Source organism: Gymnodraco acuticeps, unplaced genomic scaffold (genome assembly GCF_902827175.1).
Source record: "Gymnodraco acuticeps unplaced genomic scaffold, fGymAcu1.1, whole genome shotgun sequence".
In the NCBI taxonomy this organism is placed as follows: domain Eukaryota; kingdom Metazoa; phylum Chordata; class Actinopteri; order Perciformes; family Bathydraconidae; genus Gymnodraco; species Gymnodraco acuticeps.
The window spans coordinates 1,711,572-1,729,712 of NW_022990700.1; the positions used below are offsets into that span (position 1 = coordinate 1,711,572).

The 18,141-nt window shown below is 39.0% G+C and overlaps 3 protein-coding genes across 3 annotated transcripts in view; 1 reads left to right on the forward strand and 2 right to left on the reverse strand.

Moving 5' to 3' along the window:
* The first annotated feature begins 789 nt into the window (after positions 1 to 789).
* On the forward strand, positions 790 to 8,678 carry LOC117556015 (NEDD4 family-interacting protein 1-like). The gene is made up of 8 exons (XM_034231150.1): positions 790 to 1,028; positions 2,647 to 2,740; positions 4,480 to 4,619; positions 4,735 to 4,822; positions 5,009 to 5,133; positions 5,892 to 5,958; positions 6,081 to 6,189; positions 7,013 to 8,678. Exons 1-7 carry the CDS (start codon positions 993 to 995, stop codon positions 6,185 to 6,187), a joined length of 657 nt encoding a protein of 218 aa, XP_034087041.1. The 5' UTR covers positions 790 to 992; the 3' UTR covers positions 6,188 to 6,189; positions 7,013 to 8,678.
* An 817-nt stretch (positions 8,679 to 9,495) lies between these two features.
* fgf1a (fibroblast growth factor 1a) lies at positions 9,496 to 11,893 on the reverse strand. Its single transcript, XM_034231151.1, has 3 exons — positions 11,526 to 11,893; positions 10,645 to 10,748; positions 9,496 to 10,455 (listed from the first exon to the last, which is right to left on the reverse strand). Exons 1-3 carry the CDS (start codon positions 11,683 to 11,685, stop codon positions 10,264 to 10,266), a joined length of 456 nt encoding a protein of 151 aa, XP_034087042.1. The 5' UTR covers positions 11,686 to 11,893; the 3' UTR covers positions 9,496 to 10,263.
* Positions 11,894 to 13,486: 1,593 nt separating this feature from the next.
* nr3c1 (nuclear receptor subfamily 3, group C, member 1 (glucocorticoid receptor)) overlaps positions 13,487 to 18,141 on the reverse strand; it is a 28,216-nt gene continuing 23,561 nt past the window's right edge. Inside the window, 1 exon segment of the mRNA XM_034231056.1 lies at positions 13,487 to 17,526. Within this exon segment, the coding sequence (XP_034086947.1) occupies positions 17,374 to 17,526 (153 nt within the window). The 3' untranslated portion in view covers positions 13,487 to 17,373.

The following is an 18,141-nucleotide window of genomic DNA, read 5'->3' on the forward strand; positions in this document are numbered from 1 at the left end:
GGAAGTATATATATATATATATATATAGGGCTAAATATGTACATAAATACAATATAAAAGAATAGACATTTTTGGTTAACAGTATTTTAAATAGATCAACTGAATGTAGACAGTAATGATTTAAATAGGCCAACTGTGATATTATATATATTTTATACAGACTGCAGTGGTGGAAAAAGTATTAAGATTCTTTACTTAAAAGTACTAATACCACACTGTAAAAATACTCAATTTCAAGTAAAAGTACTACATAGAGAATGTTACTTAATAAAAGTAAGTACGATCGGGAAATATACTTGGAGTTAAAGTACTCATTGCAGTAAAAACAAATAAAGCAAAAGCAGAAAATCATCAAAAAAAAATAATTCTGGAACTGTGAAACATTTTAACCAAAACAACCTTAAATCATATCTATTTTCTGTACAATTAAATATAATGTTGGATGGTTTAATCTATGGCAAATAATCATATTTGAAAGGTTTTCAAAATTTGAATTTATGAAGTAACTAGTAAGTAAACAAACAACATCTAAGAAAATAAGCTGTAAGAGTATATGTAAAACATATAACGATAATAAATAGAAACTATTTAGCATTACAAAATAAATGAAGTCAAGAATGCACATCACATTTCAATTTAAATATACAAAGAACCTAACAAACTTATGACAATGAATATATGACTAGAATGTGTAAATACAGCACTTTAGTAAACGTTCTTAGTTAACTTTCCACCAATCCTGACTATAGTTCACAGTGTTGTATTCAACTATAACTTGTTCATGCACAACACCTTGTAGTGGAACATTCCGCCAGCCCCTGAAGGCAGCGCCGTGCCGCGGTGAGGAGCAGCGCGAGGAGGAGAAGGAAGGAGATGGCCGACTAAAGCCAACGTTATCTCTGCTACCCCGTTGACGAGATTTCTTATTCACAACACATCTGCACAGTTGGAGTGGAAAGAGAACGTGTTAAATCTTTCGCTCCTCTCGCACAATGGCAGAACAAAACAGCAACGTCAGATACCAAGAGGTATGTATGTAGCAGTCTGCTGGCACGACAACATGTAGTTAGCTAACAGGTAAAGCGTTAGCACAGCGAAGCTAACAGCAGTCAACATTAGCCTGCTGCTGTCACTGATAGGAAAACAACCAGCTCACATTGGTTTACGGGCGAGCCTTAGCTAGTGATGATAACACATCGTATATCAAACGTCAACATGTCTCACCATGTAATGAGCTATAATAATACATTAGTCATGTAATTGTAAGCCTATGTGACCCATTTTGATTTAGCAGCTTCGTAAATGAGCATCGTTAGCTAGTGTTGGCCTGTCAGAGCAGGAATGCAGCGCAGTGTGACTTTGTCGACCATTGAACCAAAACCAGAGGTGGAAGAAATACTCCGATCGTGTACTTCAGTAAAAGTAGAAATACCAGATTGTAGGAATACTCGATCACAAGTAAAACACCTGTATTCAAAATGTTATTCGAGTAGAAGTACACAAGTATTAGCATCAAAATATACTTAGTACCAAAAGAAAAACGTACAAATTATGCAGATTGGCCCATTTTTCAATCGTATATGTTTTGATTATAATTATTGATGTGTTTATCAAGCGGTCAAAGGTGGAGCTATTTTTAATTACTTTATTTCCTGCTGGGTAGCGAATTAAATCCAGGTTTAACTAAAGTCCTGTTTAAGTGTTGATCATATTGTTTATCATTGATCTATATGCAAAGTAACTGAAGGCACTCCATACATGTAGTGGAGTAAAAGTACAATATTTACCTCTGAATTGTAGTGGAGTTGAAACAACATAAAATGGAAATACTCAGGTAAAGTACCTCAACATTGTATTCAAGTACAATACTTGAGTAAATGTACTTAGTAACTTTACACCACTGTCATACTACCTGACTGCTGGATGATCAGTAACACAAAGTCCTGTTACAGAACATGAGCTCCTTTATTGACATCAATGCAGGTGATGTGTGAGATCATGAGGGCACCGTTCATAGTTTAATTGGGGTATGTTGTTATAAAGGTGCACTAGACTCAGGTTAGTGTGTGATTAATACTGCTGGAGTAGTGCTTTGACTGAGCTAACCCTTGCTCTCAGCAGATACATGTATTATGACCACTTGTTGCACAGTATATTAATCTAGTGCACCATTCTTTGTTGTTTTCTGAGGAAATGTCCCAATGTTCTCTTAAGCATCTCCAGTGCATCTGGCTTCACTCTACTTTTGAGGTGGAGCAGGCATTAGGGCTCAAATCTTATGGTATCTTTACATTGCAAATGTAATTTATAGTGTGTGTGTGTGTGTGTATATATATATAGGCCATTGGATATCCCACTCTCCCATTGGTCTTGTCTGTTTGTCACATATTTTAATGTAAGGATGTTCCTCACATTGATGTTTAATTGCAATAGTTCACAAGTAGTCCTACTCATTGACTTACAACTTTAGTCTGAATGTAATACAAAATGCAATGAGAAATCTTGCAGCGATAATTACCACAGTATTATCCATTATGTCCCAATATATATTCTGAATGAATATTTTCATTAATAGGAGCCAACAACTTGAGGTTTCCTAGATATTGTGATTTAAGTTTGATCCTGGTTGTGTTGTCATTCCTCCAGCTGGTGAATGAGGACGAACCGGCCCAGCCTTGCCAAGAGGGGGCTGCCCAGGATTCCCCCCCACCCTACAGCAGCATCGCTGCAGCAAATGCAGGTTAGGAACTTTCCCAGCTCCATTAAACACTGCTGCAAAACGCAGAACACACACAAGTTAGAAGTGGGAGTTGTATTGAAATCCTTTCATACCACATCCACCACATAGCAAGTTGTGCATCAAAAAGCAAAGAGACTGTAGTAATTGCAACGAGAAAGGCAATCCTGACGAGTAGTTTCACCTTAATCTCTCAAAGAAGAGTCGAGTGCCCTGCATTTTAGGGCTGCTCGATGATGGCAAAAATCATAATCTCGATTATTTGGGTGAATAATTGATATCACGATTATTAAAAACGATTATCCATTTACTTTGAAAACATCCATTTATTTAAGTTTAACTCAACTGAAAAAATAATTAAAAATAATCGTTTTATTTCGATTATGTTGTTTTCATAATCGTTGCAAGACAAAATCGTAATTGCGATTAAAATAGGATTGAATTGAGCAGCCCTATTGCATTTAGCAGAAAACAATGTCACATCCTTTATTACAGCCTCAACCTATATTTGAAGATGTTTCAACAACTGCAGATACTGCTGACTACTTGAAATGCTATCAGTGCCTCAGATGTTATCTGCTCATCATGTTTTTTTATGTGACACATTATTGTGCAAAGAGAAAGCAGCCATCTATTACATCATCAAAAAAAGGTTAAATATACATTATTTCCCACAGAGATCTCAAGTAAACCAGTGCCTCTTCGCAGAATACATGTACATTATTTTCATTATCCTGCCGTAGCATTGTTAGCCTTGCTCTGAATAATGCATATCTCGTGTGCAAAGCCTTTTAGAAAGATCTGATGTTTGTAATCTCGCCTCTTAAGAGGGCAAAGGTCACGTGGTTGCGTTAGTGGGTGTAGCTTTGAGCGTTTCTCCTGTGAGTTTATTGATCTGGTTCAGTGCTGTTTGTGTTTGAAGCTCACAAAGAGCATTCTGGATGTCTGCCAAACGACCCAGATAAAAGTCTTGGCTCGTATGGGACAGAACATAAACAGTAATGGACACAGATAGTACTAATGTCTTTCTTCCTGCTGTAACTCATCCCTCCCAGGTCTGCTGCTGCTTTTCTCTCTGAAGGAAGTGAAAGTAGATGTTTGTCTGTCAGCTGCGTTACAGCCGGTATATCAGTCGGCATGGAAAAATGGCACTTCTGCAGTTAACGTCAATATTTTAAGATCAATCGATTCCATATCAGAATCAATCTTTTTTTGTTAGACAATGACTTCGTAATCTGTGATTGTGTTCTTTTATTTGTGTCTGTCTATTAGTGGAGATAACAGATATATACTAGTGTTTTATTCTGCTTATAAATATGTGTGGGAATTTTACATTGAATGGCAACTCATCTTTTATCACTTGCAACTCTACGTGTGGAGCTTAAATACTGTTATGTTAAAAAAACATACATATATATATTCTCTCAATCTAGCTTTTTTTGAGGGTGATGAAACACTTAAAATTGCAAGATTGCAAAATGGAGTTTGTTGGATGAATTTGCCAACTGACCACCACATATATTATGAATATTCATGGTACATGATCAGTCGAAAACATATCTAACTCGTATCTATACCAATAAGGTTAAACACCTTTAAAACTGCAATAGCCCAACCTACGTAAAACAATCCCTAAAGACCCCGCAATAATATATTTGTACAAAGTCAACTTCATTGCGAGTTTATTCTGATAGGAGACCTCTGCACCTGGATGAAAACCCATCTGCTTGTTTTCTCCACAGCTTTCTTTGAATACAAGGAAGATGGCAGCAGATTTCCAAACCCCCCCTCCTACAGTGTAGCCACCACCCTGCCCTCCTATGATGAAGCTGAGAGGAGCAAAGAGGAGGCCGCCATCCCCCTGGTCCCTGGCAGAGTCACGGTACACTGATCTCACATTTAGAAGTTCAGACTTATTCCTTGTCCAGTATTAATACAAACAAAACAGATTGTCGGTAAAGCGTTAGTAATATTTCTACACGTTTCTTGTTTCTCAGGAGGACGACTTCGTGGCCAGGGATGACTTTGAAGACGCTGACCAGCTGCGAATAGGAAACGACGGCATCTTCATGCTCACCTTCTTTAGTAAGAACTCTTTAACAGTTGACGTGCATTCAGTTTCCCTTTTTTATAGAGCCAACTTATAACCAGATGGTATTAAGTTATTCATATAACGACTATAATACAACTGACATCTTGGATAAAAATCTCCTTCTGTCTGTTAATCATGGTCTGAAAATGACATATTATTCCTCTTTGTTCTGTCACCAGTGGCATTCCTCTTCAACTGGATCGGCTTCTTCCTGTCGTTCTGTTTGACAACCTCAGCCGCCGGCAGGTACGGAGCCATCTCCGGCTTCGGCCTGTCCCTCATCAAATGGGTTCTCATTGTCAGGGTAAGAGCTATGTAGGGGATATTCACCAGTGTTCAGTTCAGGTGCAGGACTACTAGTTCTTATCTTCTTTACTGTACAGGGATACCCAAACTCTTAGAAGGGTCTAACGTAACCTACACACGGTTCCGTCGCGTTGACGCTTGCCGGTGGGCGTGTCTGGCCCTTGGGGTTAACGACCAATCGCATTAATCTCCCGCCCCGACACACAGAGCACGCGGTTTGATTGGCTAGCGCTTGTACTGGCATATGATTTTATTGGCTGGCGCTTCCGTCGACGCTTGAAAAGTAGAACTTTTCTCAACTTTCACCGCGAGCAACGGAGGCAAAGCGAAGCAACGGAAGTTACGGAACCTCAATTCAGTTGAGCAAAGCGTGACGTCACCCCATTCAAAGTTTGTTTGTAGCCTTTATTTAACCAGGTGAAAGCCCCTTGAGATCAAAAGATCTCTTTTTCAAGGGTGACCTGCAGCACATTAGTTACACATGTAACATAAAAACAACAGAACAACAATAAGGATGACATACAACATAATGTACAGGGTACAGTTTACAAACTCTATTCACAGTGACGGGTACCATGAGTATCAAACAACATGTCACCCAGCCGAGTTTTAAAATGATGCAGGGGAACCAAAGTGCTCAGTTTTAAACATGTGAAAGTGAATGGACGGAGATGTGTAGGATGCGTAAGAGTTTATGGATCATAGGTTGAATTTGAATCATTGCACAGCTACTAACACTCTGTGTCTTTCTTCCAGTTTTCTACCTACTTCCCTGGTTACTTTGATGGACAGTACTGGCTGTGGTGGGTGTTCCTGGCCCTGGGTAAGTGAGACAAATGATTCAACATGTTCTTACTTTAAATATCAAATCCTTTAATTTCCCACATGATGTTACTTTAAGGTGATTGTCTTATGTTGCATTGATGTGTTCTCCTGGCGCTGCAGGCTTCATGCTGTTCGTCAGAGGCTTCGTTAACTACTCCAGGGTGCGTAAGCTGGCGGACCCCGCGTACGCCACTCTGCCCCGGACAAGGGTCCTCTTCATCTATTAGAGGTGAGGGGCTCACACTTCTCCTGGTGTGTCTTCACTCTTCAGAGACATTTACATGTGCACCAAAATGATAATATTAAGGATCAGATGGGTATGATCTTGCCCAAATATCTGAACTAACCTGAGTCAATTGAGTTGCATTGTGGGTGCTGTAGTTTTTACAAGGAAAATAGTGAATAGAATAGAAAATATAATATCTGGTTCTCCTGTATTCAATTCAGATATTTTTCCGTCCATCCTTTATCCAATCAAAGATAAACTGAGCAACCTTTTTGTCTGTTTTAAATGTTTTACTGTCATATATAATTATTTTAAGAAAACATTAAGATAAAAGATCCAGTGTGAAGAATTTGTGGCATCTTGCCATTCTTAAAAGGGATTTGCAGAACCTACTGTCGCCTTAATGTAGAATAAAATAAGGAAAGGCCCTTTTTAAAGACAACAAAAACACATACAGGGGATTCTACACTATTTAAAACATAGTTATGGATATGATATTCCCTTTCTGCCAATAGATCCCTCCAGACCGTCACACTGGCACTTAAAGGGACATTTCTGTTAGGTATTTTAGCCGGTTTTAATTATTCATGACAGGAACATTTCCTCGGGGGACTGCTCAGCCTCTGGGGAGACCATGATGCAATTTAACCAAGCATTCATTTCAATTCCATGTTTTCTGGGTGTACACATGACATGATGTTAACTTAAGTAGTATTGCATAAATCTTGTCAGTCTGCATTATTAATGGGCACAAACCACAAAGTATGTCATATTAAAACAACACTGTAAGACTTGATTTGTTAATCTTTCCTTATCCTAAATCCAGGATGTTGGAAGTGGGACTGGGCGAGACCAACAGGAGCAGTCACTCTGAGAAGAGTTTACAAGTTGAAGTGAAGACACTCAGCCAGAAATCAGCCTGACGAGTCATAGATGAAGACGACCCTCCATGAAATATTCAGGAATTATATCACTTTGTTTTATTTTGTTTTGAAACTTTATTAATGGAAATGGTGAACAGTGATAGTCCCTTGATGTACTCATTAGTGGCGAATGTTAAGTGCTATTTACATCTCTGTCTGTAATGTATAAGTAATGCCTTATATCATTTGAAAGTAGCGTACGAGCATGCATCTGCCCTTAAGGTCAATACATAGGGAACGTCTCATGTTGGTGACACATGAAGCCAACAGGTTTTAATTATTACAAGGATAGATTTACCACAGCATGCAACACTGTAATCTGCACTAATTATGGTTTCATCGTGACTATTATAGGCTGTCTTTGGATAACACATACACTTAAAAAGCAAGCTCTCATTAGGCTGTAAATGCTGATGTAGCACATATTTCACTCACCTGTTGGCTTTAAGTAGTGTTGCTCTTTTGTTTAGCCAGGAGGGGGCAGTGTTGTCCGTTGCTTTTAGGAACTGTTCATTGAGGGCATCGTCATAACGAATCATACATGCTTGTGATTTAAGACACACTCAGTAGAGTTCATTAAAATTACATACATGTATCACAAGTTAGGATCTTGCCTGTTTGCTATTATGTTGACAAAAATAAGGCAAACCATCCACCTTGGAAATGGAATTTAATTTGCAAATCTGATTTTAGATGATCAAATTTCAGATTTTAAACGTGACCAAGCGAGACACGAGACGGCCAGAAAAGCCAAGCAACAAACCCTGGAGCGTTTCGGGTTGACATTGAAAGGATGCGGAGTTCTTGGTCAGTGACAGGCAGCGAGAAAGATGATTTGTATGGGCGTGCGAGCACATTTTATGGTCCATGTCCTCAAAAGGCTCATGTAACAGCCTGACATTTCCATGAGTCGTCAGTGTGACTCACTGACGACTCATTGAAAGGTCAGGCTGTTGCATGAGAATGAACATGAACGAGATGCTGACTGCATCTCGTTCATGTCGGTGGAAAAGCACAGAAGAGTGTGCTCTGGGTTTCAGCCGATAATGATCTCGCTCAGACACTTGAATCAAATCTTCTAAAAATAACTCAAATTCCATTTCCAGGTGGTGCTTTTACCTTAAGATTTAATTGATAGATGGGGAAGCTAAATCAGTTTTTCTCATTTCTTATTCTTTTTTAAAATGATTAATAGGGTGTAAGATGTTAGCTTTGTTGTGGGTATCAAACTATATCAAAGAATGTTGTATGCAGGTGCACTTTTAGAAATATAACTAATAAAACCCAGAGGGTGTTCATCATTATTTTAAATCATAGACATATAAAACAAGGCGTGACTGACGCAGTGGTTTCTGTTTGATATTCAGTAAGGAGAAGGTTTTCCAACCATTGTTGTCAGTCTAAATAGATTTTAGCCTAGTCAGTTATCGTCATACTTTTGCCATGGCTTTGACACAGACACATTTAGCTTATTTCTATGTGATGTAGAGCTACCACCTTGGGGTTTTGTTGTTATGAAACTGTACAAAGTTCGTTTAGTGTTAAATAAATGTCACTTTTAATGCGTCATTTCTGAGTTGTCTGGATTGTGTTACCCGTGGCCGTGGGAAGTAGGGGTGCTGAGGGTGCTGCAGCACCCCCTGATGGAGGACAGGGAATCTGCACGTCCACAAGATTAAATGGAAATATAACACCAACAAAAACTAATTTTCGGCCTTGATGTAACAACATTCATAATTAAGTAAAGATGACACCCTTTTTACCCCGGTTACATTTTCCATTTGCCCTGAGAGGCTCAGTGAGGTAAAGGACTCTGAGGGTTTAGATAGTTCACTTTAGTCAAGTTATCTCAGAGGGTCTCAAACGGTTTTATCACAATTTACGTAAGCACATATTTCCAAGGCACTCCTTTATAATTATTAGGATAAATAAAAACAGGTTTGAAATCATTCCAATGTATACTATAGGATATTAAACCAAAAATATCCTTTAAAACTGGAGAGATTACAAAATATGGATAAATAAATGTTAACTAGGTAAAATAAGTTATAAATGAACAACACAAATAAAGTATGTTACATTTATTTGTTATTGGCTATGGTAGATTATTGGTTATGTTTGCATACTTATTTGATTAATAAAATCACTGCTAACACTGTTACCTACTTTTATTCAGGTCATTGGTGAAAATTAAAATGTGTGCCACAAGGACAGCTTTACATCTGTAACGGTGCAGCGTGGGATCTACACATTGGAGCAGCAAAGTGTTACTGCTGGAGATACAAAATAAGTGTTTCATATTTCTTTGTGACACCTTTTCAATTGATAGATGATTCTAATCCCAAAGGGTTGATGCAGAAACATGTAAATTAGTGAGGAAGCAAAGCACATTGTTAGTAGTTTATTTATAAGACAGTTCAATCACAAGACATGATGTACATGTGCATAATAAGACACTGATAAATAGATATAGATATCTGAAGCTTGAGAATATGTTCCCAGACAGTAAGCAGATAGTTTAAAAAAACACATTCATGACTTCCAAAAATCTAACAACATTCCCAATCAACGGGTTACAATACTTTTCCTTTAAAGTAAGTGCAGTAGTTAATGAGAAAATGTGACATTTATAATAATAAAACATATATTTAATTAATTCTATATGATATACTATATTATATAAAATATAGTGTGTGGCGGGACATCATTTACGAGTATTACAATACATATGGAATATTATTGCTTAGTGTTTTTCCCATCCCATTTAATATTTTCAAATGCTGCTCACTTTGAGAACCACACATTCAGCTTTAATCAGTGATTTCATACTGGTTGATTATTACTGTTATACTGTTTGCTCTTTGCCCTGCTGCCAACTAAAAATGAACTTTTTTAAGTGGAAAAAACATGACAACATGCAGTCTTTTAGCTTTAGCTGGTTAGTATTGCATAACATTAACATTAAAATACGTTGCAGCTTCGTCTCCTTTTGAGCTTGACTTCTTAGTTGTTTTCATCAACCATTCCCACACCACTCCTTCAGGTCTGGCGCTGTTAGTGAACTAAAATGGTGGATGTTGATGAACTAAAGCCTCCTGTGGTGCAGCTTCACATTGGTTCAGGCTGAGTTGCAGTGTGTGTTGAGTGTCTTCGCTCAGTCACACAGCTGTCGGGGCAGAAAGAAGATGGCCTTCTGGCCGATGTGAGTTCTTGAACCCAGTTTAGGTTTGCCGTTCTTTTTCAGCCCAACATACCATTTCCTGTCCTGATATTTCTGAGGCATGTATGTGTTGTAGTGGTTCTCCTCCAACTTCTCCAGGAAATAACACTCATCAGTCACTGTGGGCTGAGAGATAAACACAAAAACAGCTGACAGCACTCGTGGGATCTAAATAGTTGGGCTTGAGATGGAACGTTTAAAAATGCACAGATTCATTTATAATTTACAACAGATAGCTTGGAAGAAACATCTAAGTATGCATAATTTACCTTAATATGTTATCATGACATCATCTGGTTTATTGCAGATACTCACTGAGCTGTACAATCTGCCCTCGTCGCTCATGGCCAAATATCTCCCGGCTTCTGTTCCTTGGATGACCACCACACCTCTGTCCACAGCTTTGAGCTTCAAAACAACTGAAAGGAGAACAAGTAAAAAAAATAATGTATATATATAATATGGCAACAGCTGAACTCCATGAACATGCCTCAAAAAACAAGGATCACAAAATGGCACCAACACGCATGGACACTTCATCAAAATTACATTTAAAAACAATAAAGAGCAAAATATGGGCCCACAGATTTGGATACATATTGCAATATAAACAATACATTATCACGAGATACAAAATAGAGAAGATATTGCTATAAGATGTTAACATTTCTATAAGGTATAGCATAAATGTAATACATAAGGTATATCAAAAATATAATAGAGATGGGTAGAAATGTAATATCACACAATGGTACTGTAAAAAATACATATAATTATGTTTAAAAAGTAGGAGTTAAATATAATGAGTAAGGGGAGGGGAAGGATTGGTGCCAGAAAAAGGTTTTAATGGCACGGTTTTACTGATTTTGAGGTCACATATAGGCACATAGAAACAATGAAGATTAAAAAAGCACAAGTTGCAAAACCTGAATAAAGTCTAAAGCCTCATCCATATATGTGGGAAGGTTTTTCATTATAATGACTTGTATGTTATTTTTTATATTGGCGGAAATGTGCTTCCATACAAGCTACTGGGATGTTCCTTCTTCAAACCATTACGAGGCGGTAGGTAGCCCTTTGAAGTGTGACATTTATTTCACATTTTCTCCTTAAAGGACTTTATTATATGCACTTAAAGGAAGTACATGCATCACGGTGCAGCCCTGCCCTGCATGTACAGTGCGCTGCAGTCTTACTGTGCGCGTCCCCGTCCTCCCTCTGGCCCTGCACATTCCCCTCGGGGAGGATCTGCAGGTGATGTCCGCCATTCATGCAGTACAGCCGGGTCAGCCGCCTGCAGTCCACTGCCTGCTCCTCCTCCGATACAAACATGTCCCCCTCCGCCATCCCGCTCATAGCTAACACAGCTGAGGAATCAACAGGAAGGATCTGCAGAAGTTTGTGTTTCTGAGAAGAATCAGCGGGCTCGCTCCCCTGCAGCGGTCAGGTGTTTACATGCACGTGAGCGAGCGTAGAGGCAGCGGGGTGCGCGTGCCCGGTCCCCATACAACCGTGATGATTTAGTGTGATCATCACTGACACTGAAAGTTTAGTTATGTTACTTTCTTTAATAGATACTTAATTGGATAACATGTATATTATTGTCCCAAAGGGAAATCTTTCCTGAGCATTATTACATACAAATGCATCCAACTTTAAACAATGGCCTACATTATCTTTTGCATTATAGTCCCAAAGACTTGAAGTCACCACGTCGTGCGACCTGGTGACTTCAAATGCAGCATTGTATTACTAGTGGACAAGTAGAACACCTCTTAAAAGTCAGCTGTTGGCCTACATATCATGTGACCTAACGACTCAAAGGCAATGCAGCATTGCTAAATGGCAGTGGCGAGCCGTGACTTTTATACCTAGGCCCTCTGACCCCCCTTCCCTCGAAAAAAAAAGAAGAGATATTACGTCTCAACGTAGACTTCAGCGGAATATCAAAACAGTGGTCCGGGGTGCAAAACGCATCAATGACAACGACCCTCTACCACACAAAACAACATCATTTATATAAACACCTATCATGACAGAGCACCCACAGCCAACCAATTACAAATGAATTAAGTCGGCACGGCGGCCCGCATTGAAAATGACTTAGGCCTACCTTTGATGATCAAATCACTTAAACACAAAGTCCATCCTCCTGTCCTTTTGGATGAAGCACTTGCGGGTCATTCAGCTGATCTTTTGCCACTCCAGTTTATCATTGTAACTACTCGGTTAATAATTTAGCAACGATGTCATCACTATCACTGAAGTGAGCCATCATGAACGAACTTATGCTAATCATAAATCTATCGTTTAGATTTATGATTCAAAAATAATAAAAGTAGGATAGACATGTGGATATTATCCGGCTGAACACAACGTGCATTTATCTAACAGGTTCGTTTTCCACAGACCTTATTTCGAGCTATTTTCCAAAATCCTATGGAGAAATCCCATTGCTTTCTGTCGAGGGAATCCGAGCGCAGCTTACTTCCGGGTTTTAGGACGCGTCACTGCACCACTTGCATAGACCATTATACATCCTACATACTTATTATACATCCATGCATAGACCTCACAGCGGGCGGAACCTGTCATAAAGTCCACGAAAATAAAGCCCGCCCATTTAGAGGGAAGATATGATTGGTCAATTGTACTGTCATTTGACATTACTCTCTCATTGAGTTACTAAAGCGGGCCCTGTGTGAATGTACAGAGGGACCAACAAGCCCTCCCGTCTTCACATAACTCGCAGAGACGGCATTTAACCATTCACAATCCAACAGAAACTGAACAGGCAGATTCGAAGGATTTATTTCTTTGGAAATATTATTTTAAATAAAATTAAATCAAGTTATTTTGGTAAAATTAATGAAAAATGTAACAACAAAAAAATAATAATTTTTTTTAAATTTTTTTTTTTAATGTTTTCAAATATTATTTTTTAGAATATCTTAGGCCCTCACAGAGGGCCTAGAGGGCCCTGACGGCTCGCCACTGCTAAATGGAAAAGTAAGGGTTTATTGGATTTTATTTTTATAGGAATATTTTAATAAATGAAAAAATTAGCAGTTTATTTGAAATCTTGAATAGCTTAAATATCGTGTGACCCAGCGACCGTATACATTTAGCTTTGCCAATTCAAATGATTATGAACCAGTTGTCAAAAGTGTATTTATTTGATGAACAAGTGCGTACTGTAGCAACAAAAGTATGAAAAGTGGATGTATAGGCATGTACACACAGACACAGACGTACAGTTTGACCTTTAATCAATGGAGGACAAGATCAACAGGAGACACACTACAGGAGAAATAATACAGAGGGGTTGGTATAGAAAAACTATTATTTGGAGACAAATACACCACGTTTTCTTTACAATGGATTATATGTACATATTCAAATTTTTAAGCAGAACAAAGTTTATTTTTAGAGAAAGCACATACCAGTGAAACATGTTCGGCCCTTGATATTTCAGAAATGTCTGCATATGCTTTATACAAAATAGATTTTCAAACAATATTTGGGTAGTGCAAATTTCTTTTTTTAGATTCACGCTGGTTGATTACTTTCACAAACAGTTTGTGTGAAAAGACTGAATCCTATCCTATTCACAGTATTACACAATTTGACCAAAGCTGTCACGTAAGAGTAAAAAGATGTGTGTTTAAAAAAAACAAACAACGAACTGTACATTTGTTTTCTAGTAGCTACATAGTTTAAACCGACACGTGTTGAATTTGTCTGTGTTTGCTTTGGTCACCTTGTAGTCAAACAAAAAATAGGCTTTGTGTTCAGTCCGTGTAGACTTATTATTGACAAAGTGTATTATTTCCTGAAAGTCTGACCTGCAGAGATATTGTTAAATGTGAATCTCCTGTATGCAAATAGCTTATACTGGAAAAAAAGAGGAAGTGACCATATTTTGTAATGTGACCATGACAGATGAGCTGTCATTTCTATTGCATATTCAGTTGTCCTCCTCAACAATGTACTAAAAAGTAAATAAGAATACATTTTTGAGCTATGAGGCAAGTGTGCGATATACATCAGTATATATAATCCTGTTAAAATGAGCAGCAGCAGAGTTTTGGATTCACTGAATGTGAAAGTAACCCATGAGTAATCACTATGCAGTTAATGAACATGGTTTTGAATAAACATCTGAAAGAAAAATAACTAGTATATTTTTCTGAGGCGAAGTATGAAAGAGACAGTGGCAGCACCTTCTTAAAACGTTTGTAATCCTGACAACAACAAAAACACACCCTAAATCACAGAAGCAGAAACATTTTGGGATGCAGACAGACTCTTTTTGGTTCGTAAAGTCAGGAAATAAAACAACCACGCACTGTGTGAATCATTTCAACAACCTGAGCATGGGAAGCGGTTCAACATTTATAATGACTGCTTTCTTGTTTGTTGTTGGGATAATCCAGCAACAGCAAAAACTCTAGCAACAGCAACAACTATTTGACATTTTCCATTCTTAAATGAGCACTCTGTAGTCACTCAACTTACCTATTTATCCAATTATTTTAAACTGGCAGGGCATCATCTTTAATCCATCAAGAGCATTTTGTTTATAATTCAAATAAATCCCCTTTAGGGTCAACATTCATGTCAAAACCTGGATTATTTCTGTGCTTTAAAAACACACAACATGACAAACTGATCTGATTAAAATGGGTTAAAACTCCCACAACACACAAAGAAAGAGATAATGACAGACCTACGGTATTCTGTGTGATTGCAAAACACATCTGAGTGCCTTGTGTAACAAACAAAAAGTAATCGCTCATTAATGACGACCTCAATCGCAGAAGCTCATACATTTCAAACTTAAGTATAAGCTTCAATACTGGGACTCGTTTCCTGCTTTCGATGCAAACACTGACCAACTTCCAGCATCACTTAAAGACAGACAAAACAGGAGTTTGGCACTGAAAAAGTTCCCAGAGAATACAAAGGATCGATCCTGCCAGCCTCCCGGTCAGTGACGCTACACTTTCACTGGGACACGACTCTATGAGGTGACTGAGGCTTAGTGCTTTCAAACATGGGGGCTCCACTGGCTAACAGACAGACAGGTAAACATGTAGACGCACAGACATTAACACAAGGTGCCTACTGGGCGTTAGAAGAGCAGAAGGCTTAAACAGGAGGGGTCAAAGGTCAAGGAGGTTCACAGGGTGATGAATCTGCCAACGCCTGATCCATAAAGCGGCCTGGTACACAAGCCAGTTTAAAGGAATAGTTCAGCATTTGTTCTTTTTAACTTTATCGCAGGTACAACTGACCGTTTAATATGACGTTACAGCCAGGAGCTATTTAGCTTAGCATAACAACTGGGACCAGGTGGAGGGATTATATCTCTTCGCTGGCCTGGGAGCGCCTTGGGATCCCCCAGTCAGAGCTGGTTGATGTCACCAGGGAAAATAAAGTTTGGGACTCTCTGCTGGAACTGCTACCCCCGTGACCCGACCACGGATAAGCGGGAGAAGATGGATGGATGGTTAAGTGTCCGACCATCTTCCTTAGACCGAGCCAGGCCAGCGGTTTATTCACTTCCAGTCTTTATGCTAAGCTAACTGGTGTCTGACTCCAGCAACATATTTACGGCATTAATCTCCTCTACAATAAATCAAATGAATGCTTTTCAACTAATGTCAAACTATTCCTTTCACAAAATAGCAAAGCAACAATGCTAAGGCTTTTAATAATGAAATATCCAAAGTCAGATGCTCATTGCAAGCGTGGATATACTGTCGCAGAAGGATCATCAGTGGCAGAAATATGACTGCAGGTTGGTCAGTTTAAAATAAACTATAAAAAGACGTTTAAAAATGAACGACGGCTATTTCCCAACCAGTTTAAGCAACATTAGAACCACAGAAATTAGTTTGCCGATTAATAAAAAATGACATAATCTTGCAAACACAATAAAACACGCCCTCTCTTCTCTGATTGATAGACGCAAGTATCTAACACATTCCATAATTAGACTTCTGGGGCACGAGGGGGGGCTAACATAAATATGAAAGCCGGCTATTTCCTATAGAAAAAGTTGTATAACTTCCATCTAAAGTTATATAGTAAAGACTGATTCAGCAGAACAGTCTTTCTTCACAGTCTTTTAAAGCCTTAAGCTGGGTGCAAAGTGCTCAAAACACAGTTAAGGAGTTGAGTGTGCGGCAGAAGGAAGCAGGCTTAGAATATTATTTCTTAAAGATAAGGATCATTTCTACACATGGAGGATGGGCCAAGCAGCCACTTCTTAAGATAAACACAGCCGTTTAATAAAAAAGGAAACGGTATGTAACATAAAAAGTACAATCAGCATACGATGAAGGGTTACCATGTTGGGCTGAGCAGGAAGAGGACATGGCTAGGATGATATATGAAGCAAAAAGGCACATATTATTTCCCTTTTGTAAAGACGTGTGTAAACCTGGAGGAGGTCGGCCTGTGGGAGGAATCGTCTAACAACAATCCAACAGATTGTTTCTTATGTCCAAGGTATCAATAAAAGCAATGCTTTTCAGAGTTTCTCCCCATGACTGATAAACATTGACTCCTCTAACAACTTAAAGAGGAGCTCACAGTCTAAAAGCCTACGTAAGAGCATGTTGTAAATTAAGCTTTGCCCCTTCCCAGGTCACAACGATCTGGAAAATTGTATAAACTGTTACAATTTGAAAATGTAGAAAATACTATCAGAACCTGTACATAGATATTTGATCTATCGTCGCTATGGTTCTGTTTGACGGTATGAAACCTGAGACGACATGGATGTAACCCTTTATCTCTTTGTGATAATCTCCTCACATTCCTACTTGTTTTTCTCTAAACACACCTCTGGTTTCTACTCTCTCTACACAAAGTTGCATACTCCCTCCCACAGACATCATTCACTCCTCGCCTTGGATCCTCGGTCCGTACATCGTCGCTCTTCGGGGTGGGGGGTTGGGATCGGTGAGGAGGTGATGTGGAAGGGGGGGGGGGGGTTTAAGGCATTGTGTCCGTCACGGGGCATCTCCTCTTCCATCATCTCTGATGGAAGAGGAGAGGTTTGACGCTCCCGGCCTTGAATTTTGGTAGCTGGTTGCTGATGATCTCGGCGAGCATCTCCGGGAACTCCACGCTCAGGGATTTATTCACAAAGGTGTAGAAGCAGAAGCTCAGCAGCCCACCCACCATCTGCAGACACACACACAGAGGAGGGGAAAGGGTTGGAGGATTCACACAAAGACACATTCAGCGTTTGGCATTGAGAAAAAAAGGGATCTTGATATTGGCATTCAATATATCTGATCTCTTCCTCGATAGATGGTGCATACCAAATACAACCATCATCTAGAGCAGGGGTTCCCAAACCTTTCAGCCCGCAACCCCCAAAATAACTGTGCCAGAGACTGGCGACCCCCCGCCACGTAAATTGTTGGGGGACGGGGGGGGGGTCATTCTACAGATGGCCAGTCCCCCCCTGAAGAAGGTCTATGCACACGTCGTTATTAATAATAGTAATACAAAGAACAGTGTTTCCCATACATCGACATAGAAACCCCACAGATCCTCAACTCCGGTGTGTCTCACTCATTAAGGCGAGACACGGCAGGCAAAAACATCGTTGTTCATGCACTGGTCAATTTTGATATTTTGTGCTATTTTGATTCCATAACATGTTTTCTTTCAGGCTTTTGGAAGGAAAACGTACAAAATACACATTTAGGTGTTTATTTTACTATAGTTTGTCTATTTGCGTCTGTAGATTTCTCCTAAATTCACCAAAAGTTAGCATTCTAACGTAACATA